We start from the raw sequence: 18,316 nt of genomic DNA, 5'->3' as shown, positions 1-18,316 counted from the left end.
TACACTCCACCTTCTTCCTATTGTGGAGGGTGACTTGTCTGTGCTCCAAGCCAATGCCAACCTCTTCTGTTAGGGCAACAGACCCTATGACCTCTTTGTCTGCTCAAAGACTTCACTCCAGCAGTTCTTGCTACCTAATCATCAGTTCTCCTTTCCCCTTGACCCTTTTCCATCAGCATCCAAACATATTGCTACTCTCCCATTTTTAAGACCCCCCTCTCTTGACCTCAGCTTCCCCATAAACTACCGTTCCATTTCTTTCTGTTAATAGCAAATTTCTTTGGGACACTTGTCCATATTTGTCTCCAATTTCTCTCCCACAGAGTTCACCCATTCAAAGTGTGCAATTCGACCAGGTGTGGGTGGTTCACGCCGGTAATCTCAGCATTTTGGGAGGCCGAGGCAGGTGATCACTTGAGGTCAGAAGTTCGAGACCAGCCTGGCCAACATGGTGAAACCCCATCTTTACTAAAAATACAGGCATGGCGGCGCAGACCTGTAATCCTAGCTACTTGGGAGGCTGAGGCAGGAGAAATCACATGAACCAGGGAGGCAGAGGTTGCAGTGAGCTGACATCGCGCCACTGCGCTCCAGCCTGGGCCTTGGAGTGAGATCCTGTCTCCAAAAAAAATAAAATAAAATAAAATAAAACAAGTCCTGCTGGTATGTAGAGAATGGGCTATAGTAGGGAGAGGCCAAGGAGAGGCAGGGAGGCTGGTCCGTGATCCAGACAAGAGGTGGGGGTGACTGGGACCACAGAGAAGGCAGCTTCAGGAGATATGTAGAAGTTAAAAAGTCTTCAGAGTTGGAAATGAAAATGAGTTTGAAGTGGAGGAGAAATCAGATTCCTAGGTTTCTGGTTTGAACTGCTAGGTGGATGGTGGTGCTCTTTCTGGTAGGAAGAAAGCCTTGGGGAGAAAGAGCCTCTGAGGACAACATCAAGTACTCTATTTAGGGGTGCCTTCTGCAGGTGGAAGTGTCAAGGAGACAGCCAGTAATTTGAGGGGTTTTCTGGGTTCCCACCTAAACCCTCAGTGCAGAAACCTGCCCTGTGATACCTATGGCTATCACTGTCATTATGGGGGCCGTATTCATCTGGGCATGTGTGGGCTTGCTGCACCTCCTGAGTTAGTAGTGACCACCTTCAGAGACCAAACAATCCAGAGTTGAAACATATTCTTTATTTTCAGGATGGAAATAGGATAGGGAAGGAGGAAAGAGACACCTTTGTTAGCTGCCACTGCAGTACCATTCAAAGAACATCCTGGGGAGACAAAGAAGTACGTGTGTAACAGGAAGGGCTGGTGGCTAAAATCCAGGTCCTGGAAGCCTGGACACCTGGGTGGAAAAGGTGGACAGAACCTGGACTCCTGGGTCTGAGGGAGGAGGGGCTGGGGGCCTGGACTCTTGGGTCTGAGGGAGGAGGGGCTGAGGCCTGGGCTTCTGGGTCTGAGGGAGGAGGGGGCTTGGGGGCCTGCACTCCTGGGTCTGAGGGAGGAGGGATCTGGGGGCCTGGACTCTTGGATCTGAGGGAGGAGGGGACTGGGGGGCATGGATTTCTGGGTCTGCCTGAGGTAGGACTAGGGACCTGGACTCCTGGGTCTGAGGGAGGAGGGGCTGGTAACCTGAACTCCTGGCTCTGAAGGAGGGGGGCCTGGGGCCTGGGCTTCTGGATCTCAGGGAGGAGGGGGGCCTGAGGGCCTGGATTCTTGGATTTGCAGGAGGAGGGGACTGGGGGACTCCTGGGTCTGCGGGAGGAGTGGCTGGGGGCCTGGACTCTTGGATGTAAGGGAGGAGGGGCTGAGAGCCCGACCTCCTGGGCTGTAGGTTGCTGGGAACCCAGACCTCTCGGTGGGGTCTGAGAAAACGGGGAGCTAGAGGCTGGGACTCCGGGGTCCTGAGCACTCACCACACCAACAAGGTGGCACACACTGATGCCAGGGCCCCGAGGGCTGCAAGCAGGAACAGGTTGCTCGGCGTCAGAGCCTCGGGCGTGGCCAGCAGCTCGCCCAGGCTGGGCCTCCAGGGCTCGATCAGCTCGGCATCCCGCGGGGCCCAGCGCAGCACTTCCCGGAACGAGGCCTGCAGCTCTGTCTCCGCGCGCGGGGGCGGACCCGTCACTGCGGGGGCGCGCACGTCAGACGGGCACGAGCCCCGCCCCTCGCCCCGCCCCGCTCGCTCCCGCCGCCGCGCCCCGCCCCACCGTTAAGAAAGAAGTAGAGCCGAGCCAGGGGGCGCTGGTCTTGCTTGATCTCGCACGAGAACGTCCCGCGGTGCGTGAGCTGCGCCGGCCGGATCCGCGCCAGGTATCCTTCGGCCCGCGGCACATCTCGGAAATAGGACAGGTCCTGAGTCCGGAGCTGCGGGACCCGCGGGCTTAAGCTTCTCAACTTCGGCTTGCCAAAGGGTAACCTACAAGCCCCATCCCCGAGCCAGACCACGCCCCCTCGAGTCCCGGCCCTGAGCCTTAACCCTTGACCCCGCCCCGAGCCTTCTACTTGCTCCCCAGCCCTAAACGCACTTTCCCCACGCTACCTAAACCCTTACGCACAACCTGCCCCTAGAACCTGCATTTATTTATTTATTTCCAGACAAGGTCTCGTTCTGGCTCCCAGGCTGCAGTGCAGTGGCACGATTACAGCTCACTGCAGCCTCGAATTCCTGGACTTCAGCAATTCTCCCACTCAGCCTCCCCAGTGGCTGGGACTATAGGCGTGTACCACCACGCCTGGCTGTTTTTAAAATTTTTTAGTAGAGGTGGGGTCTTAGTATGTTGCCCAGGCTGGTCTCGAACTCCGGGGCTCAAGCAATCCTCCTGCCTTGGCCTCGCAAAGCGCTGGGACTGCAGGAGCCAGCCACCGCGCCAGGTCCTTGGTCCTGCATTCTGATCTTCGAGCTCTCCCCTAAATCCCGGGGCCCTCCTCTTGCTGCTGCCTGTGTCTAGACGCAGCTCCCCAGAGTCTCACCCCCGCATGCTGACTCCCCAACCCATAGTGAAGCCTAACTCGCCCGTCTAAACCCTTTGCGCCACCTTCGCCCCGACTCACACCTCCTCTTGCAAACTTCCAGGAATAGGTGATCTCCTCCTTTGGCAGCTTGAAGTTCACGATGCAAGAAAACATAGCCTGATCGCCCCGAGTCACTGTCACATCCTGAACTGAAGACAGAGCATGGATCACTCGCTGGGCCCCGCCCACTCCTGGCCTCGCCGTGGTGCTCTGGTCCGGTTTCTCAGGTTGGTCCCCTACACCCCAAAGCCCTGCCCCTCACCTGGGCAGTCCAGCGGGAGGTCACAGACCCTGGAGTAGCACCCTTTGCAGAGGAAACGCCGGGCAAACTCCTGGAGACCTGTGGAATGGGAACGCTGGGTCTGGGTGCCACCTGCCCAGGGCCCTTTGGCCCTTTTGAGATCCATACAGCTCCCGGGGGTCCACTGGCCAGGTAGCATCTTAAACCCGCCGAACCTGCAGTCCTTAGCTGCCTCTCACTCCCGTCTGCCATCTAGGATTCCTATTGGTTTGCTTTGGCTCTCACACCCTCCTATGAGGATTTAGAGCAATACCTGGTTTACTTCCTTTTCTCCGGGGCTCTTGTTGGTCTCCTAAGGATTTGAAGTCCACCCGATTTCCCCCACCTGATGTCCTAGGTTTCGGCCCCGACCACCTCCTTTACCGACAATTCCAACATTTAGATGAACTTCTTACCGCAGGGAGGGATGCAGGCCTGGGCTGTAGAGAGAAAGGAAACATCACCACTTAAAGGTCGTGGGAAGAACCCCTCACTCCATGCTTCCCTGTCGGTTGTTACATGGCTGGACGCTTTGCTCTGAGGGGGGCTGCAGTCATAACCTGAGGGCGGGGTCAAGCGGCCGGGTTCCACCTGGGGGCGGGGCCAGGCCTGAGCTTTGCACTAGGAGGGGTCAGGGCCAGGCCCGCTGCCAGCCGTATACTTAGGGGTTAGGGGGAGACACTGGCCTTCTGGAGGGCCTGACGGGGGTGGGCAGTCCAGTTGTATTCCACTGAGAAGGTGGGCTAGAAGTAGTCCCGGAAACGGGATCAGTAGGAGAGGAAACCTTTCACAGAGACACATCCCATGGCTGCTCCTAGCTGGAAGGGAAACCTTCCATCGAAGGGGTGAGGCCAAATCCACAGTGGTCCACACGGGAGTCGATCCCCAAGGCCTGAGGCTCAGAGATGGGGCCAGGAGAGTGGATCAGGATCTCAGAAGTGGGTTTTGTTTTGTTTTGTTTTGAGACAGAGTCTTGCTCTGTCACCCAGGCTAGAGTGCAGTGGCAAGATCTCCGCTCACAGCAACCTCACCTCCAGCGTTCAAGTGATTTTCCTGCCTCAGCCTCCTGAGTAGATGGGATGACAGGCATGTGCTACCACGCCAGACTAATTCTTGTATTTTTAGAAGAAGGGTATCACCATGTTGGTCAGTCTGGTCTCGAACTCCTGACCTCAAGTCATCCGTGCACATCAGCCTCCCAAAGTGCTGGGATTACGGGAGTGAGGCACCATGCCCAGCCAGGAGTGGGGTTTTCCAATTCTGTGTTTGTCTGGGGGAGGAGATAAGGAGTCTGTTTTACCTTCTTTAAGCTGTGTAATGACCGTCTTCATTTTCTCCGCCGCATCAGGGAAGGCAACCTCAAAGGATCCTGGAGAGTAAAGGGGAGGGCGGCCTATGTAGTAAAATCCTTCCCCTAGGGCTTGGTCCTTGGTCCAGCATTCTGATCTAGCATCGCTAGGGCTAGGCTGGCGCTAGCTCACAGGATGTGCTGTCATGGTGTCTGCCCTTCCCCAGCTCCTCTCCACCCCTATGTCTCTCTTATTACCATATCCTCTGCTCCTTCCTCTCATTTCCTCCCACCTTGTGTACTTGAAGGCTAACAAGTCCCTAAGTTGTCTTTCTTCTGCTTCCTGAATCTCTCCAGGATGGCGGCCCTGGATATCACCTGCATGTAGCTTGTTGAGGGGAGAAGGGGTGGATAAGGATCAAATTCGTCACAAAGGCCTATTAGGTCCTACATGGTTTGGCCTAGTTCCCCTCCCTCCCTGTCCCAAAACTAGTGCCCACCTTTCATTTCCTTTTTTATTTTATTTTAATTTTTCGAGACAGTGTCTCACCCTGTTACCCAGGCTGGAAGTGCAGTGGTGCAATCTCTGCTCACTGCCATCTCTGCCTCCTGCATTCAAGTGATTCTCCTGCTTCAGCCTCCCAAGTAGCTGGGACAACAGGTGCGCACCACCATGCCCAGCTAATTTTTGTATTTTTAGAAGAGACAGCGTTTCACCATGTTGGCCAGGCTGGTCTCAAACTCCTGACCTCAAGTGATCCGCCCACCTCGGCCTCCCAAAGTGCTGGGATTACAGACATGAGCTATTGAGCCAAGCCTCATTTCCTTTAATATGAAAACCACCACATTCCATAGTACCTCAGGGCCTTTGCACATGCTGGCTTCTGCTTTTAGCACATTTTTCTGTCTCATAATCATCCTTCCATCACCACAAATCTAATCAAGTTCTTTGTTTTTGTCTCTCATCGCAATCATTTCATTCCTAGCTCTCGTCTGTCTGCAATTACATATATTTATATATAGATGATGATCATTTATGTCTGTCTCATAAGTAAACACATTCTTCCTTAGCGCAGTGTCCTCTGAATCCTGGAGAGGGCGCTGAATCTTAGGAGAGCTCATTAAGTATTTGTAGAATGAATTCTAGGATCCAACTGGAACTGGAGACCCCACCTGGTGGCCTATGGCCCAAATCCATCCCTGGGATGTGTGATATTTGGCCTGGAAAGTGTTTAAAAGAAATTGAACCAGTCACCAACATATAAAATTTGGAATGTCACATAAATGTTTGGCATCTCTTTTTAAAAAAGTTGGAAGAGCTGTAACACAGAGATCACATTTCCATAAGGCAGCAATTAGCTGGAGATTAGTAGCAGCCACTCCCTCGAAATGGGGCAAACGTCGGCCAATTCTCTGTAGTCTCCAGCCTATATTCATTTCCATAATATTTATAGAATACGTCGTTTACCCTTGTATGTTCTTTGTCTTTGTAGGTGTTTTTGTTTTGAGAGTCTCGCTCTGTTGCCCAGGCTGGAGTACAGGTGCCATGATCTTGGCCCACTGCAACTTCCACCTCCCAGGTTCAAGTGATTCTCCTGCCTCAGCCTCCCCAGTAGCTAGGATTACAGGCACCCAGCACAATGCCTGGCTAATTTTTGTATTTTTAGTAGAGATGGGGTTTCACGATGTTGGCCAGGCTGGTCTCGAATTCCTGACGTCGTGATCTCCCCACCTGGGCCTCCCGAAGTGCTGGGGTTGCAGGTGTGAGCCACTGTGTCTGACCTTGTGTTTTGACCACTGTAATGGCCTCCAAACTGTAACGGTTTGTGGCTTTTTCCAGTGGAATTAAAAAAAGTGGACAGCTGGCTTGATCTTATGGTGGTTTGGGGAAATTAGGATTGTGGCAGGATTTTATGGGCTAAATTGTGCCCCTACCCCCAAATTCGTTTGTTGAAGTCTTAGCTCCCAGTACCTCAGAATGTGACTGTATTTGGTTCTTAAAGAGGTGATTAAGTTAAAATGAGGTCATTAGGGTGGGCCGTAATGCAGTATGATTGGTGTCCTTACGAGAAGAGGAAATTAGGACACAGACATGCACACAGGGACATATGAAGAAAGCATCTACAAGCCAAAGAGAGAGAGGCCTGAGAAGAAACCAACCCTGCTGACACCAAAACCTTGACCTCAGACTTCTGGAAGGCAGAAACTTCTGTTGTTCAAGATACCCAGTCTATGGTACTTTGTTACAGTGGTCCTAGCAAACCAATACACAGGGATTGTCCATTGCCTCTAAATATCTGTGTATCTATGTCTACAGAACACAGACAAAAGGCTTCATCTTCCAGCCTTCCTTGAAGTTGTGGTCATGTGACCAAACTGTACCCATAGGTGTAAGTGGATGTGTTATAAGTGAGTCACAGGAAGTGGCCTTCAAAGGGAGGTGGTACTGCACTTGGAATCCCAGCTACTCGGGAGGCTGGGGTGAAAGGATCACTTGAGGGCAGGAGTTTGAGACCAGCCTGGGCAACATATGAAGACGCCATCTCTAAGCAAATTTTTATAAATTAGCCAAGTGCGATGGCATGTGCGTGTAGTCTTAGCTAGCGGGAAGCTGAGGTGGGAGGATGGTTGAGCCCAGGAGTTCGAGGCTACAGTGAGCTCTGAATGCACCACTGCACTCCAGCCTGGGCAACGGGGCAAGGCCCTGTCTCTAAAAAACAAAACCAACAACAAAAAAAAGAGAAGGTGGTGCCATCTTATTGATTCCCTCATCCTTCTGCTGCCTGAAAATTTGCATCCTGTTGCCTGAAAGTTTGTTTTGATGGCTGGAGCTCTAGCAGCCACACAGGACCATGAGGACAAGGGCGATTCCCTGGGATATTAAGTCTTGAAGGAGCTTGGGTCCCCAAGAAATGGAGGTACCATACTAACCTTAAGTGCCTACCTCAAGACTTACTTTGTATAGGAGAGGTAAACTTCCTATTGGCTTAAGCCATTGCAGGGACAGGGGAAAGCTTCCTCTGTGATGCGAAGCCATACAAAAAGGGAGGGAACTAAGGATATTGGCAAGAGAGTGGCTGAAACAATGATGGTTGGATATACACTTGGAAAGAGAAGGCACTCATGCCAAGAAGTGGGTTCCAAATGAGGACTTAGTGGTCTCTCCTTGGCCACAGAGCAGGAGTGTGGTCTCAAGATGGCAGGATGATCAGGAGCATGTGGTCAGACTGGGGTGCACAAATGAGAGGCCAGGATGTTGGAGGAGCCATCCAAAGAATTTCTATGGGCCAAATCAAATGACTCAGGGAAAGGGTGACTGTGGGATATACCAAGTAAGCCATGGTGGTGGGGTGGCTTTATAACCCACCAGGGGAGTACGAATGGAGTGAAACGTTCCAAACAGGCCAAGGAGCCTGGGTTATATCAAGTGGGCCATAAAGAGGCATGGGTGGGTGTTGTAAAGTCTTCCCTAGAGGAGCTGCATATCATCAGGAGCTCCGACTCTGATTTAGAACATCTGGCTCTGAGTCCTGGCGCTTCTGTCTTGAGCATACCTGTTTCAAATCTGAGTATCAATCACAAGCCCTCCTTCCCCATATGACCAAGTGACTCCACCCTCCTTTTCCTCAGTTTCCTCATTCATAAAATGGGGATGATAGCAGTGTCTGTATCACAGGAGCAGTGTCTGTATCACAGGGTTGGGGAGAGGCTGAATCCTTAAATAAAAATTTGTTTTGATGGCTGGAGCTCTAGCAGCCACATAGAACCATGAGGACCATGATTTAATGATTGTATGGCATGATGTCTCTAAGCGTGTAGAATGGCGTCTGGCACGTAGTGAGGGTTAGAGAAGACTGGAAAACTTACGATTGCCATCTCCAAGTTCGAGATGGGGAAATTAGAGAAGTGGTCCAAAATCACATGGCTACATTTGACCCTGGTGGTCAGGCTCTAGAGCCTCCATACCTAATCATTGCATGTGGCATACTGCATGCAATCTGTACCACGTCATCCACTCTATGGATTATATATACACCTACACAAACAGGACCACCTGGGATCATCAAAAGGCAGTCAGCCTACGTCAGCTCCTGTAACTCCCTGCTCTTCCATCTGGAGGAGACTCAAAAGTCATCCTTGATTCTTCCCATTGCCCTCACCCATCTACATCTGGTCCAGTCTATCTCCAAATATATCCCAGGTCTACTGTTCTTGTCAAGATGAGCCCCAGGGTTCCCATCTGAAAAGTGGGGCTATAAAACCCAGCCTCACAGGGCTGGTAGAGGATATCCTTTCTTTTCTTTTCTTTTCTTTTTTTGAGATGGAGTCTTGCTTCTTGGCCCAGGCTGGAGTGCAGTGGTGTGATCTCAGCTCACTGCAACCTCCACTTCCCAGGTTCAAGCAACTTTCTCTGCCTCACTCTCTTGAGAAGCTGGGATTACAGGCGCCTGCCACCACGCCCAGCTAATTCTTGTATTTTAGTAGAGACAGGGGTTTCACCATCTTGGCCAGGCTAGTCTTGAACTCCTGACCTCGTGATCCACCCGCCTCAGCCTCCCAAAGTGTTGGGATTACAGGTGTAAGTCACCGCGCCTGGCCGAGAATATCCTTTAGGAGGATACTTCATATGAATGACTCTCTGTGTGGCAGACACAGCCTCTCACACGCATGGGCAAGCCTGGCACACAGTCAAATCCTCGTGCCCACCCAGCCCTGCTCGGACCTCATCTGGTCTCCCCGGACCACTGTGACTTGTCTGACCCACGACGAGCCAGCTTCTCACTGGAAGTCTTCCTGCCTTTGCCCAGGCCCCACACAGCTGCCAGAGAGATCTTGTTAAACCCCAGGTCAGATCCTGTGTCTTGGTGTAAAGTCCTCCAATAGCTCCCCCATTTCAAGAGCAAAAGACAGAAGTCATTCCAAGGACATACAACAGCGATTCTGAGTGTTCCCAGAGTAGCATCATCAGCATTGCCTGGGATCTTGACAGAAATCTGCATTTTTAATAAGCTCCCAGGGGATTCTGATGTATGCTGGGGCTTGAGAACCACCTCTGTCTATGAGGATCTATGGGAGGTGGCCCCTTGCTATCTCTCAGATTTCACCTTCACTCCAGCCCCACGGGCCCCAGGCTCTTGTACTAGCTATTTCCTGTGGCCTGAGAAATCTCTCTCCCCAGATTATCTGCATGGCTGTCACTGTCACCTTGTTCAGGTCTCAACTGGACCCTGTCATTTCCACCTCCCCTGACCAAACTATTTAAAATTATCACCCAGCAAGACATGGTGATTCATGCCTATAATCCCAGCACTTTGGGAAGCTAAGGTGGGAAGATCACTTGAGCCCAGGAGCTCGAGAACAACCCAAGCAACATAGCAAGACACCATCATTACAAATTTAATTAGCCAAAGATGGTGGCACGCTGCCTGTAGTGCCAGCTACTCGGGAGGCGGAGGCAGGAAGATCGCGTGAGCCCAGGCGTTCAAGGCTGCGGTGAGCTATGATCACGCCACTGCACTCCAGCCTGGGTGACAAAGTGAGACCCTATCTCCAAAAAAATAAGACAATAAAACTATTACCCCTTTCTCTTCTCCTTCCCTGTTTTCCTCCACAGCAGGGATCACCAACTGATATACTAAGATATTTTATCGATTATGTTTATTGTCTGTCTTCCCAGACGCCACCCCAATATAAGCAACCCGAGGACAGGTGGTTTGCACCTTCAGTAAATATCACTGAACGTATTGCACCAGCTTCTCCTAGCCTCCAGACTCTCCCTCTGGTCCATCCTCCACATGACCCTAGAGGGCTCTTTCTACACTCAGAGCTGCCCCTATTTCACTGCTCACATTCCTCAGGTGGCTCCCCAGTGCCCTGAGGGCAGAGACTCAAAACTCTGACTTTTCTGCTGAACTCTGCACCTGGGTATCTAGCTGCCTCCTAAACGTCCCTGGGACCTTTCAAAGTCACTACACTCTAACCCAGTTCATAATCTGTCCCCAGCTCTTTCTCTCAGCCTCCTTATTTCAGTGATGACGCGTGGCCCAACAGGCATGGAGCGGGACCTGTCTCGGACGCTGTCCTCTATGCCTCCCCAGACAGCCCAGCAGATCTCATTCTCTGGCCCTGGCCCCTCTTCTCCACCTTCAGAGCCCCAGCCCCGACTCGGGCCTCCGCTCTGGCCTGGACCCTCACCCAGCCTCTTTTCTCTCCCCTCCAAGTTTGTCCCACAGCCGGCCCCACAGATGACTTCCACTCCCAGATCCAGAGTTTCCTGATCTTTTCAAAAGCTTCTGTGACGAGACAGGCCACGTGGGGAGAAAGGGCATTTCCTGGAATCCTGAACCACCCGCCCATAGAGAGCTTTAGGGCCTTAGGTCTCCCTTTGGGGTGGAGGTCGGGGGAACCACAGCTGAAGCCTTCTCCAGGCTGGCCCTGGATGCCCCTGGAGGATGGGATCCTCCCCTTTTTGGGGATCTTTGACAAAATGCTTGGTGGGCAAAGCAGGAAGCAAAGGGGGTGACTGTGGGTGTGGGAATAAGCCCTGAGCTCCTGTAGCTAAGAGGAAGCCAGTTTATGACACAGCAGAGGGCTCTGTGGCCTCTCTCCTGCAACTCTGAGCTTCCATAGTTCCAGGCTGTGGCACGTCATGGGGACTGTGGCCGTGGTGACCTGGCATGATTACTGCCAACGCTGCCCATCGGCCATGCGTGGCCCCCGGCCCTGAGGTCGCTTCGCACGGCCACACACCTCAAGGCTGTCACGTGTGCCTGTCTCACCAGGGCGGTCACACCCCATCTCTCTGCACTACTGTCACTTGAGCGATCTACTCTGCTGTTCCTGTTTTCCTGCCCTCTAATCGCCTCACACCTCAAAAATGTGGAATCGCTTTATAAGAAATCTGTGTGTATGTGTCTGAGTGTGTGAAAGCATGTATGTTTGCGTGAGTGCTGTGTGTGAGTGTGAGTGTGTGGGTCAATGTGTTTGTGTGAATGTGTGTGTGTGTGAGTGAGACTGTGTGGGTGAGTTCTGTGCTAGAGGAAGATGCCCTCCCTGAGGTCAGCCTCATCAGGCAGCCCCAAACCCCACAATGAGCTCTGTGGCCATCCTAGGAGGCAAGGAGATTGTCCCACCTTACAGATGGGTAAGTTGAGGACAGGAGAGGGGCAGTGACCCACCTAGAACTTCATCACCAGTAAGAGTGTTTGCCGTGCGGCCACGTCAGAGCCTACCCGACCCGTCTGGACCTCTCTAGGCAATTTCTGCAGCGTCCTTTCCCCACTCGCCAGCATCAGCCTCTGGCTATTAGAGCTGCCTTCAGCCTCCGCTTGGTCAAGTAGCTGAGCTCATGGCTTCCGAGCTTTCCCCGTCCCAGATGACTGCCCAACTCTGGGGCCTCCTTCCTCTGCCCCGGGCCCTCCCACATACCCATCTCTTGGAGGCTCCAAGTCCGCGTGTCCCATCTCCCCACCCCCACACGCTCACCCTGGGCAGCAGCCAGCTCCTGCAGGCCATGGGTCATCTGGGTGAAGGCATCATGCAGGTGGCTTCTCTCATCATAGTCTGGCAGTGAAGGAGGGGGCAGGGGCTGGGGGAGGCAGCTCCCCGCAAACACCATGTCCCTAATGGGAACATTCTGTCTCTGAGTCTCTGCCCTCCCAAGTCCATGCCCTCCCTTTGCTGACTCTGCCCCACAGTCTCTATGCTTCCTGTGTCCCTCCCAGGCTCTATCCTCACCTCTCTGTGAGTCTCCATCTTCCCTGAGTCTCTCCCCCAACACCAGTCTCTATCCTGCTTCCCCTAGTCTCTGCCCCGTCTCTATCCTCCCCTGTCTCTGAGTCTCCATCCTCCCCTGTCTGACTCTCCATCCTCTCCTCTCTGAGTCTCCATCCTCCCCTGACTCTCCATCCTCTCCTCTCTGAGTCTCCATCCTCCCGTCTGACTCTCCATCCTCCCCTCTCTGAGTTTCCATCTTCCCCTCTGACTGTCCATTTTCCCAAGTCTCCATCCTCCTCTCTCTTACTCTCCATCCTCCCGAGTGTCCATCTTCCCCCTCTGACTCTTCTTCCTCCCATCTCTGACTCTTCATCCTCCCCTCTCTGAGTCTCCATCCTCCCTTCTCTCTGTCTATCCTCCCATCTCTCTGAGTCTCCTTCCTCCCCTGTCTGAGTCTAAGTCTTCACCTCTCTGATTCTCCATGCTCTGGAGTCTCCATCCTCCCCTGTCTCTGAGTCTCCATCCTCCCCTCTGAGTGTCTATCCTCCCGTCTCTGAGTCTCCTTCTTCCCCTCTCTGATTGTCCATCCTCCCCTGAGTCTCCATCCTCCCCTCTCTATCTGTCCTCCCATGTCTGTCTCCATCCTCCCCTGAGTCTCCATCCTCCTCTGTCTATCCTCCCGTCCCTGAGTCGCCTTCCTCCCCTCTCTGTCCGTCCTCCCCGAAGTCTCCATCTTCCCCTCTCTGACTGTCCATCCTCCCCTGTCTGAGCCTCCATCCTCCCCTGTCTCTGAGCCTCCATCCTCCCCTGTCTCTGAGTCTCCATCCTCCCCTGTCTGAGCCTCCATCCTCCCCTGTCTCTGAGTCTCCATCCTCCCTTGTCTGAGCCTCCATCCTCCCCTGTCTCTGAGTCTCCATCCTTCCCTGTCTGAGCCTCCATCCTCCCCTCTCTGAGTCTCTGCCCTGCTGTCCTCCCTTGTCTGTGTTTCTCTGTCCCTAGCCTCTGTTGTTCTCATGGTCTTTGAGCCTTTCGCCTGTGACTATTTCTCTCTGTCTATCCCTCAGCCTGACCCTCTGGGCCTCTCCTGCTCCTCCCTCTGTACCCTCCCCAGGACACTGATGAAGGTGGATGGTCTCCTCACTGATTTCGGCGTCAGAGAGGCCCTGAAAGGCGGCCGTGAAGGCCTCCTCACACTCTTCAAGCTTGGGGCTCTGCATCCCCACAAACATCTGGCAGAGGCGGAAGCGCTCGGAATAGGTTGTGAAGCAGAGGAGACAGGCCCAGGCGGGCACCCTGAAGACAGCCAGAGCCAGCAGGGCAGACGGGACCGCACTGGCCAGGGCCAGGAAGGCCATCCTGTGGGTCTCAAGGCCAGGGGAGAAGCTAGTAACCTTTATGAGGTCGCCACAGGGCGGGGGAAGGGCCAGTGGTCTGGGGTCAGAGGTCAGGTTTCAGTTAGTGGCCAAATGTCATGCTCTGGAGGAAGGGTATGAGGAGTCAGGGCTCCCGGGTCAGGCCAGCAATTCCCCAGGTGTGTGGTTGGGCCAGACGCCAGGCTCCCAAGAACCTCACCTGTGACCCTGGATGTCCTCACAGGTTAAAGGGTCTCAGGGACCCAGAGGCTGGCAACATGGTATGTGGTGGCCCCAGGCCCTGGGGTGGGGGTCAGAGATGGAGATGGGCACAGAGACATTCTGAAAGCCAGAAGACAGAAAGACCAAAAAGGACAGAAACAGATGCAGAAAGATGTCGGGAGGGGCAGAGACCTAGAAAGCCAGAACGAGAGAGAAAGGCAGAGAATCCACTGCGAAAGAGACACAGAAGCCACAGAGACACAGCAGAGATGGAGAGACAGACAGAAGTAAAACAGAGTTCAGGGTAGGGAGGGGTGCAGGGACAAGGACAGAAAAGACAGCCCGGCTCCTCCTCCCAGGGTCCCTGGGACAGCCCAGTGGGGCTCAGGGTCCCTGAGTGGGGCTGTGGGTCCCCGCCGGGCCCCGTCCCGTGCAGGGCGCAGCCTGGGGAAAGCTAGGAGGTCGTATAGTGATCTCCTTGGGTGTCCTCCTCAACTATACAACCTCCTACCTCAGCCCGGGGGGCGCGGCAGGCGGACAGACAGGGACCAGGAGGATGGGGAGTGGGGGGGGGGGGAGGGCCGGGGAGGCCCCAGCCGCGATGGTGAGCCCCCGACACGGACCCACAGACACGAGCTTGTGTGCGGCGAAGGCCCCGCAAGGTCGGTTCTACGGGTGGGTGCCAGGACCCAGGAGTCCGGGCCCCCGGCCCCTCCTCCCCAAGGAGCCCAGGAGTCCAGGCCCTCAGCCCCTTCCTCATCAGGGACCCTGGAGTCAAGGCCCTCATCCCCCTCCTCCCTGAAGAACCCAGAAGTCCAGGTCCCCAGCCCCTTCCTTACCAGAGGCTTAGAAGTCTGGCCCCCTGGCCCTTTTCTCCCCAAGTGTTCGTGGAATCCAAGCCCTCAGCCCCTTCCTCCCTCAGACTCTTGGGTCTAGATCCACAGCCCCCTTCTCCCCAGAGACGCAGGAGTCCCAGCCCCCAGATCCTCCTCCACTGGCCCGGCAGGCCTCCTGGGGAAGGCATGGCCTGACAGAGCACCTGGCCTCCTGGGTGCTGGCTCAGAGGGAACCTCAGCTGTCTTGGAATTTGGCCCTTTGGGCACACCTGCCCTACCTACCCTCCGGTCAGTCTGCAGACTCCATGCCCAGGGGCTAGCAAACACCCAAGCCTCCCTGGGTACTTGCTTCCTCTCTCCTCCCTTCTTTGGGTCAGTTCTAAGGATGACAGTCACAGTCCCCCAGCGCTGACACCATACCAGGCCCAGAGCACGTCTTCTGTCTGACACCTCCCAGTCCAGAGATCGGGCTGCCCTCAGCATCCCCATTTAGCAGGTGAGGCAGGGGAGGGCGCTGAGCCTCAGAGAGGGGAAGAGACTCCCAAAGTCAGCCTCCCAGCAGCGGTGGGCAGTGGACGCAGCACCCAGCCTTCCCACCTTGGGCTCGGAGCCCCTCCAGCTGGGGTCTCTCCCCTGCCCAGCTCCTCCTCCTGGGCCGTCTGGTTCTGGCTGCCCCTGCTCCAGCCGCACCTTCCTGCTCCTTTCTCACAGTCCGTGTCTCTCCGGCCCTACCTTTTTCTTTCTCTCCCTCTTTCTTTCCACCTTCTCTGGTTCCCAGCCTCCTCCTCCTGCATCAGGCATCCCTCCCTGGCTCTGTGCTCCTTCTCTCTCTCCCCATCGCCTCTCTCCTCTCCCGCTCCGTTTTCCTCCCTCTCCCCCCTCTTTCTCTTCTTCCTCTTCCTCCTGTCTTTCATCCTCCCCTTCTCCCCTTCCCCCTCTTTGTCTCTCTCGTTCTCTGGGGCCCTGTCTCAGTCTCCCTCTCCTTCTCACCCTTCTCCACCCTCTTTTTTCGGACGTCTCTCCTCACTTCCTCTCCCCCCCTTCCCTCTCTCCATCTCTCACCTCTGTCCCCCGCTCTCCCTCCGTCTCTGTCTCTCTCCCTTTCCCTCCTTCTCCCTCTCCTGTCCTCCCTCCTAGGTCTCTCTCTTTCCTCCCCTCCCCCTTCTCCCTTCGGGTCTCCCTCCCTTCTCTCTCTCTCTTTCTCCTTCCCTCTCTCCCTCCCCCTCGCAGCTCGAGCCAGGTCTGGAGCTGGGGGTGGGGTGGGGGTGGCTTGAGAAGGGGCCCAGGGCTGGGGTAGCGACCTGCTGAGGAGGGGGAGAAGAGGCGGGAAAGGGGCGGAGAAGGAAAGGGGGAGGCGGGGGCCGGAGACGGGTCTACGGTCCCAGCTCTCTACCCCCTTCCCTCCTTCCCAACCTCCCAGACCCTCAGGCGGGGGCGAGAGTCAGGCCAAGGTGGGGAGGAAGGGGAAGGGAGGAGGCTGCCCCCCCCACCAACCTGGCCCAGAGCCCAGGCCCGGGTTCCCAGCATGCCCCGGGGCTGCCTGGGGCCTGAGGAGGGGGGTGAGGGGAGAAGGGAAGCCGAGAATCTCCAAGATTCCCGGGACCTCAGCATCTCCCCCGCCAGCCAGTCAGTGTCTCCTTGGGGAAACTGAGGCCGACAGAGAGGGGGTCAGGACTTGTTCAAGGTCACTGGACAAGGCGTTGGTGGAAACGCGAACTCCCTGGGCCCAGAGGCCGGCTTTGGGGAAGGGGTAGGCTCTGGACTTCCCCCAGGCCTAGGTCCCCCTCCCCCTCTCTGCGGACCCTGGGGAGCCCCCAAGGGTCAGAGAGCAGACCCAAACAGTCTGGCACCATGGCAACCAGCTGGCCCCGCCCCCTTAACCCCTGGAGGGCTGGACTCCAGCTGGGGCTAAAGGGGAGGTGGGGACTCCTGGGTTCCGGAGAGGAGGGGCCTGGGGGACCCCAGAACTGCAGGCTTCAAAGGGGGAAAAGATGCCGGAACCTGGACGCTTGGGTTCCCAAGGAGCAGAGGGTTGGGGGCCGCGCTCCTTGGGAGGAGGGGCTGAGGTTCTCAACTCGGGTTTTAAAGGGGTTAGGGGCTGGAGTGTGGATTCCCTGGTCTGAGAGAACAGACTGGGGGCTCAGACTCCTGGATCCTGTAAAAAGGGGGCTAGGGGCTCGGATTTTGGAATGGGTGGGGGACTGGGTGGGGGACTGGGTGGTGGACTCCCAGGTCTGAGGGAGGAGGGGTCTGGGACCTGGAATCCCGGGTCCCCGAGGGAGCATGGATGCTGGGCCTCTCCTCCTCCAGACATCCCCTGCCCCCGCCGCTGACCCTGGCCTGTCTGGCAGCCCAGACAACCTGCCCCTCCTCCTCGGCCCCCTCCCATTGGCACGGCTCACCCTTGACCCCTCAAAGCCCCGCAGCCCCATCCCTGCCCTTCCCCCTCCCCTCCAGCCAGACGTTAACCCCTCCAGTTAACCCCTCCACTGCCGCAGGCACTCCAAAGCCAGACAAATCTTCCTCCACCTCCCCGAGGGCTCGGGCATCGCGCCCCTAGTCTCCTCCAGCCACGATCCTACCCGCCCCAGCCCCCATCTCGGTCCTCCCTCCTGAATCCAGGAGGTGTCCCCAGCCTTCTCCAGCTTGTGGACCCCGGAATCCAAGTCCCAGCCCCCTCCTTCATGGATTCAGGAATCTGGGCGCCCAGCCACCTCCCCACCCCCAACTCCCCCTCCAAGAACCCAGAAATCCAGGCCCCTGGGTGTTCCTCCCTCAGGGACCCGGGAGTCCAGGCCCCAGTCCGCCACCTCCCTTTCCGCAGACTCACGGCTCCCGCGGCTCCCGCGTCGCAGGAACGGGGTCTCCTCCGCTGCCCCGGGCCCACAGGCCGGGCCCCACAGCCGACGAGCGCTCTCCATCCTCTCCCCGCCTCCGCCGCCCCGCGGCCGCTCCCCTTCCTCCCGCCGTCCCCGCCATCCCCCTTCCCTTCTCCCCGACTCCTTCTGGCCGGCGACTCCTCCCCGGCTCTGAGGTCCGGGGCTACCCCTCCCCGGACCCCGCCAGCGGCACGGCCGTCGGACCAGCCCCCTCCCCAGGGGGCCCCCGCCCCGGCCCCTCCCCACCGCCCTGCCCAGTCCGGCCTGGCTTCCCACCCGCCCTGCCCCGAGCTGGCTCCGGTCCAGGGGAAAAAATTCCATCCAGCCCCGGGGAGGAGGAGCGGGGCGGGGGAGGGAGCGGGAGGGGGAGGCCGGGCCAGGGGAGCCTGACGCAGAGGAGGGAAGGGACAAAAGAGGCCGGGAGGCGGCGGCGGCCGGCGCTCCCGCGTTGCCCGCCCTCCTCCCTCGGCCAGTCTCGCTCCTCCCGGCTTTCCCTAGGTCCCCTCCGCCTCTCCGCCCTGTCCTGTCCCTCGCTGGCCTCCCTCCCTCTTCTCTCCTGCGCCTCCTCCTCCACGCTCCCTGCGTGCTCTCTCGCTCCCTCTCTCCCTCTCTCCCTCTCTCCCTCCCTCCCTCTCTCTCTCTTTCTCTCTCTCCCTCCCTCCTTCCCTCCTCCTCTCTGCTCCTGTCATTCTTGGTTGCTTTGGCTGCCCCTCTCTGTCTCTTTCCGTCTGTCCT

General features: G+C 56.3%; 1 protein-coding gene across 7 annotated transcripts; it reads right to left on the bottom strand.

Annotated features, from left to right (window-relative positions):
• Window positions 1-1,161: 1,161 nt before the first annotated feature.
• SPACA6 (sperm acrosome associated 6) lies at window positions 1,162-17,727 on the bottom strand. 7 transcript variants are annotated; one of them, XM_017503875.2, is made up of 9 exons: window positions 17,533-17,727; window positions 12,062-12,139; window positions 4,589-4,657; window positions 3,705-3,728; window positions 3,271-3,348; window positions 3,048-3,157; window positions 2,204-2,360; window positions 1,910-2,120; window positions 1,162-1,264 (listed from the first exon to the last, which is right to left on the bottom strand). In XM_017503875.2, the coding sequence occupies exons 1-9, from the start codon at window positions 17,621-17,623 to the stop codon at window positions 1,231-1,233; spliced, it is 852 nt and encodes a 283-aa protein (XP_017359364.1). In that variant the 5' UTR covers window positions 17,624-17,727; the 3' UTR covers window positions 1,162-1,230. The 7 variants fall into 7 exon arrangements, with proteins under 7 accessions (XP_017359364.1, XP_017359363.1, XP_017359366.1 ...); XM_017503874.2 differs by having other exon boundaries at window positions 2,204-2,412; window positions 3,050-3,152; window positions 17,533-17,627; XM_017503877.2 differs by lacking the exon at window positions 17,533-17,727 and adding an exon at window positions 13,434-13,647.
• Between the last annotated feature and the right edge of the window lie 589 nt (window positions 17,728-18,316).

The sequence above is a fragment of the Cebus imitator genome, unplaced genomic scaffold, assembly GCF_001604975.1.
Source record: "Cebus imitator isolate Cc_AM_T3 unplaced genomic scaffold, Cebus_imitator-1.0 Scaffold316, whole genome shotgun sequence".
In the NCBI taxonomy this organism is placed as follows: Eukaryota; Metazoa; Chordata; class Mammalia; order Primates; family Cebidae; genus Cebus; species Cebus imitator.
The sequence above is the reverse complement of the archived record's forward strand: the minus strand, read 5'-3'. Positions and strand labels throughout refer to the sequence as shown.

Bases quoted from the DNA above. Each gene is read 5' to 3' on its own strand.
- SPACA6 (XM_017503877.2), bottom strand. From the start codon at position 13,647: ATGGCCTTCCTGGCCCTGGCCAGTGCGGTCCCGTCTGCCCTGCTGGCT. The intron at 3,729-4,588 runs GTAAAACAGACT...TTCTCTCTACAG, and splicing joins CATTACACAGCTTAAAGAAG to CCCAGGCCTGCATCCCTCCC. The intron at 2,361-3,047 runs GTGAGTCGGGGC...CGGGTCCCGCAG, and splicing joins GGAAGTTTGCAAGAGGAGGT to CTCCGGACTCAGGACCTGTC.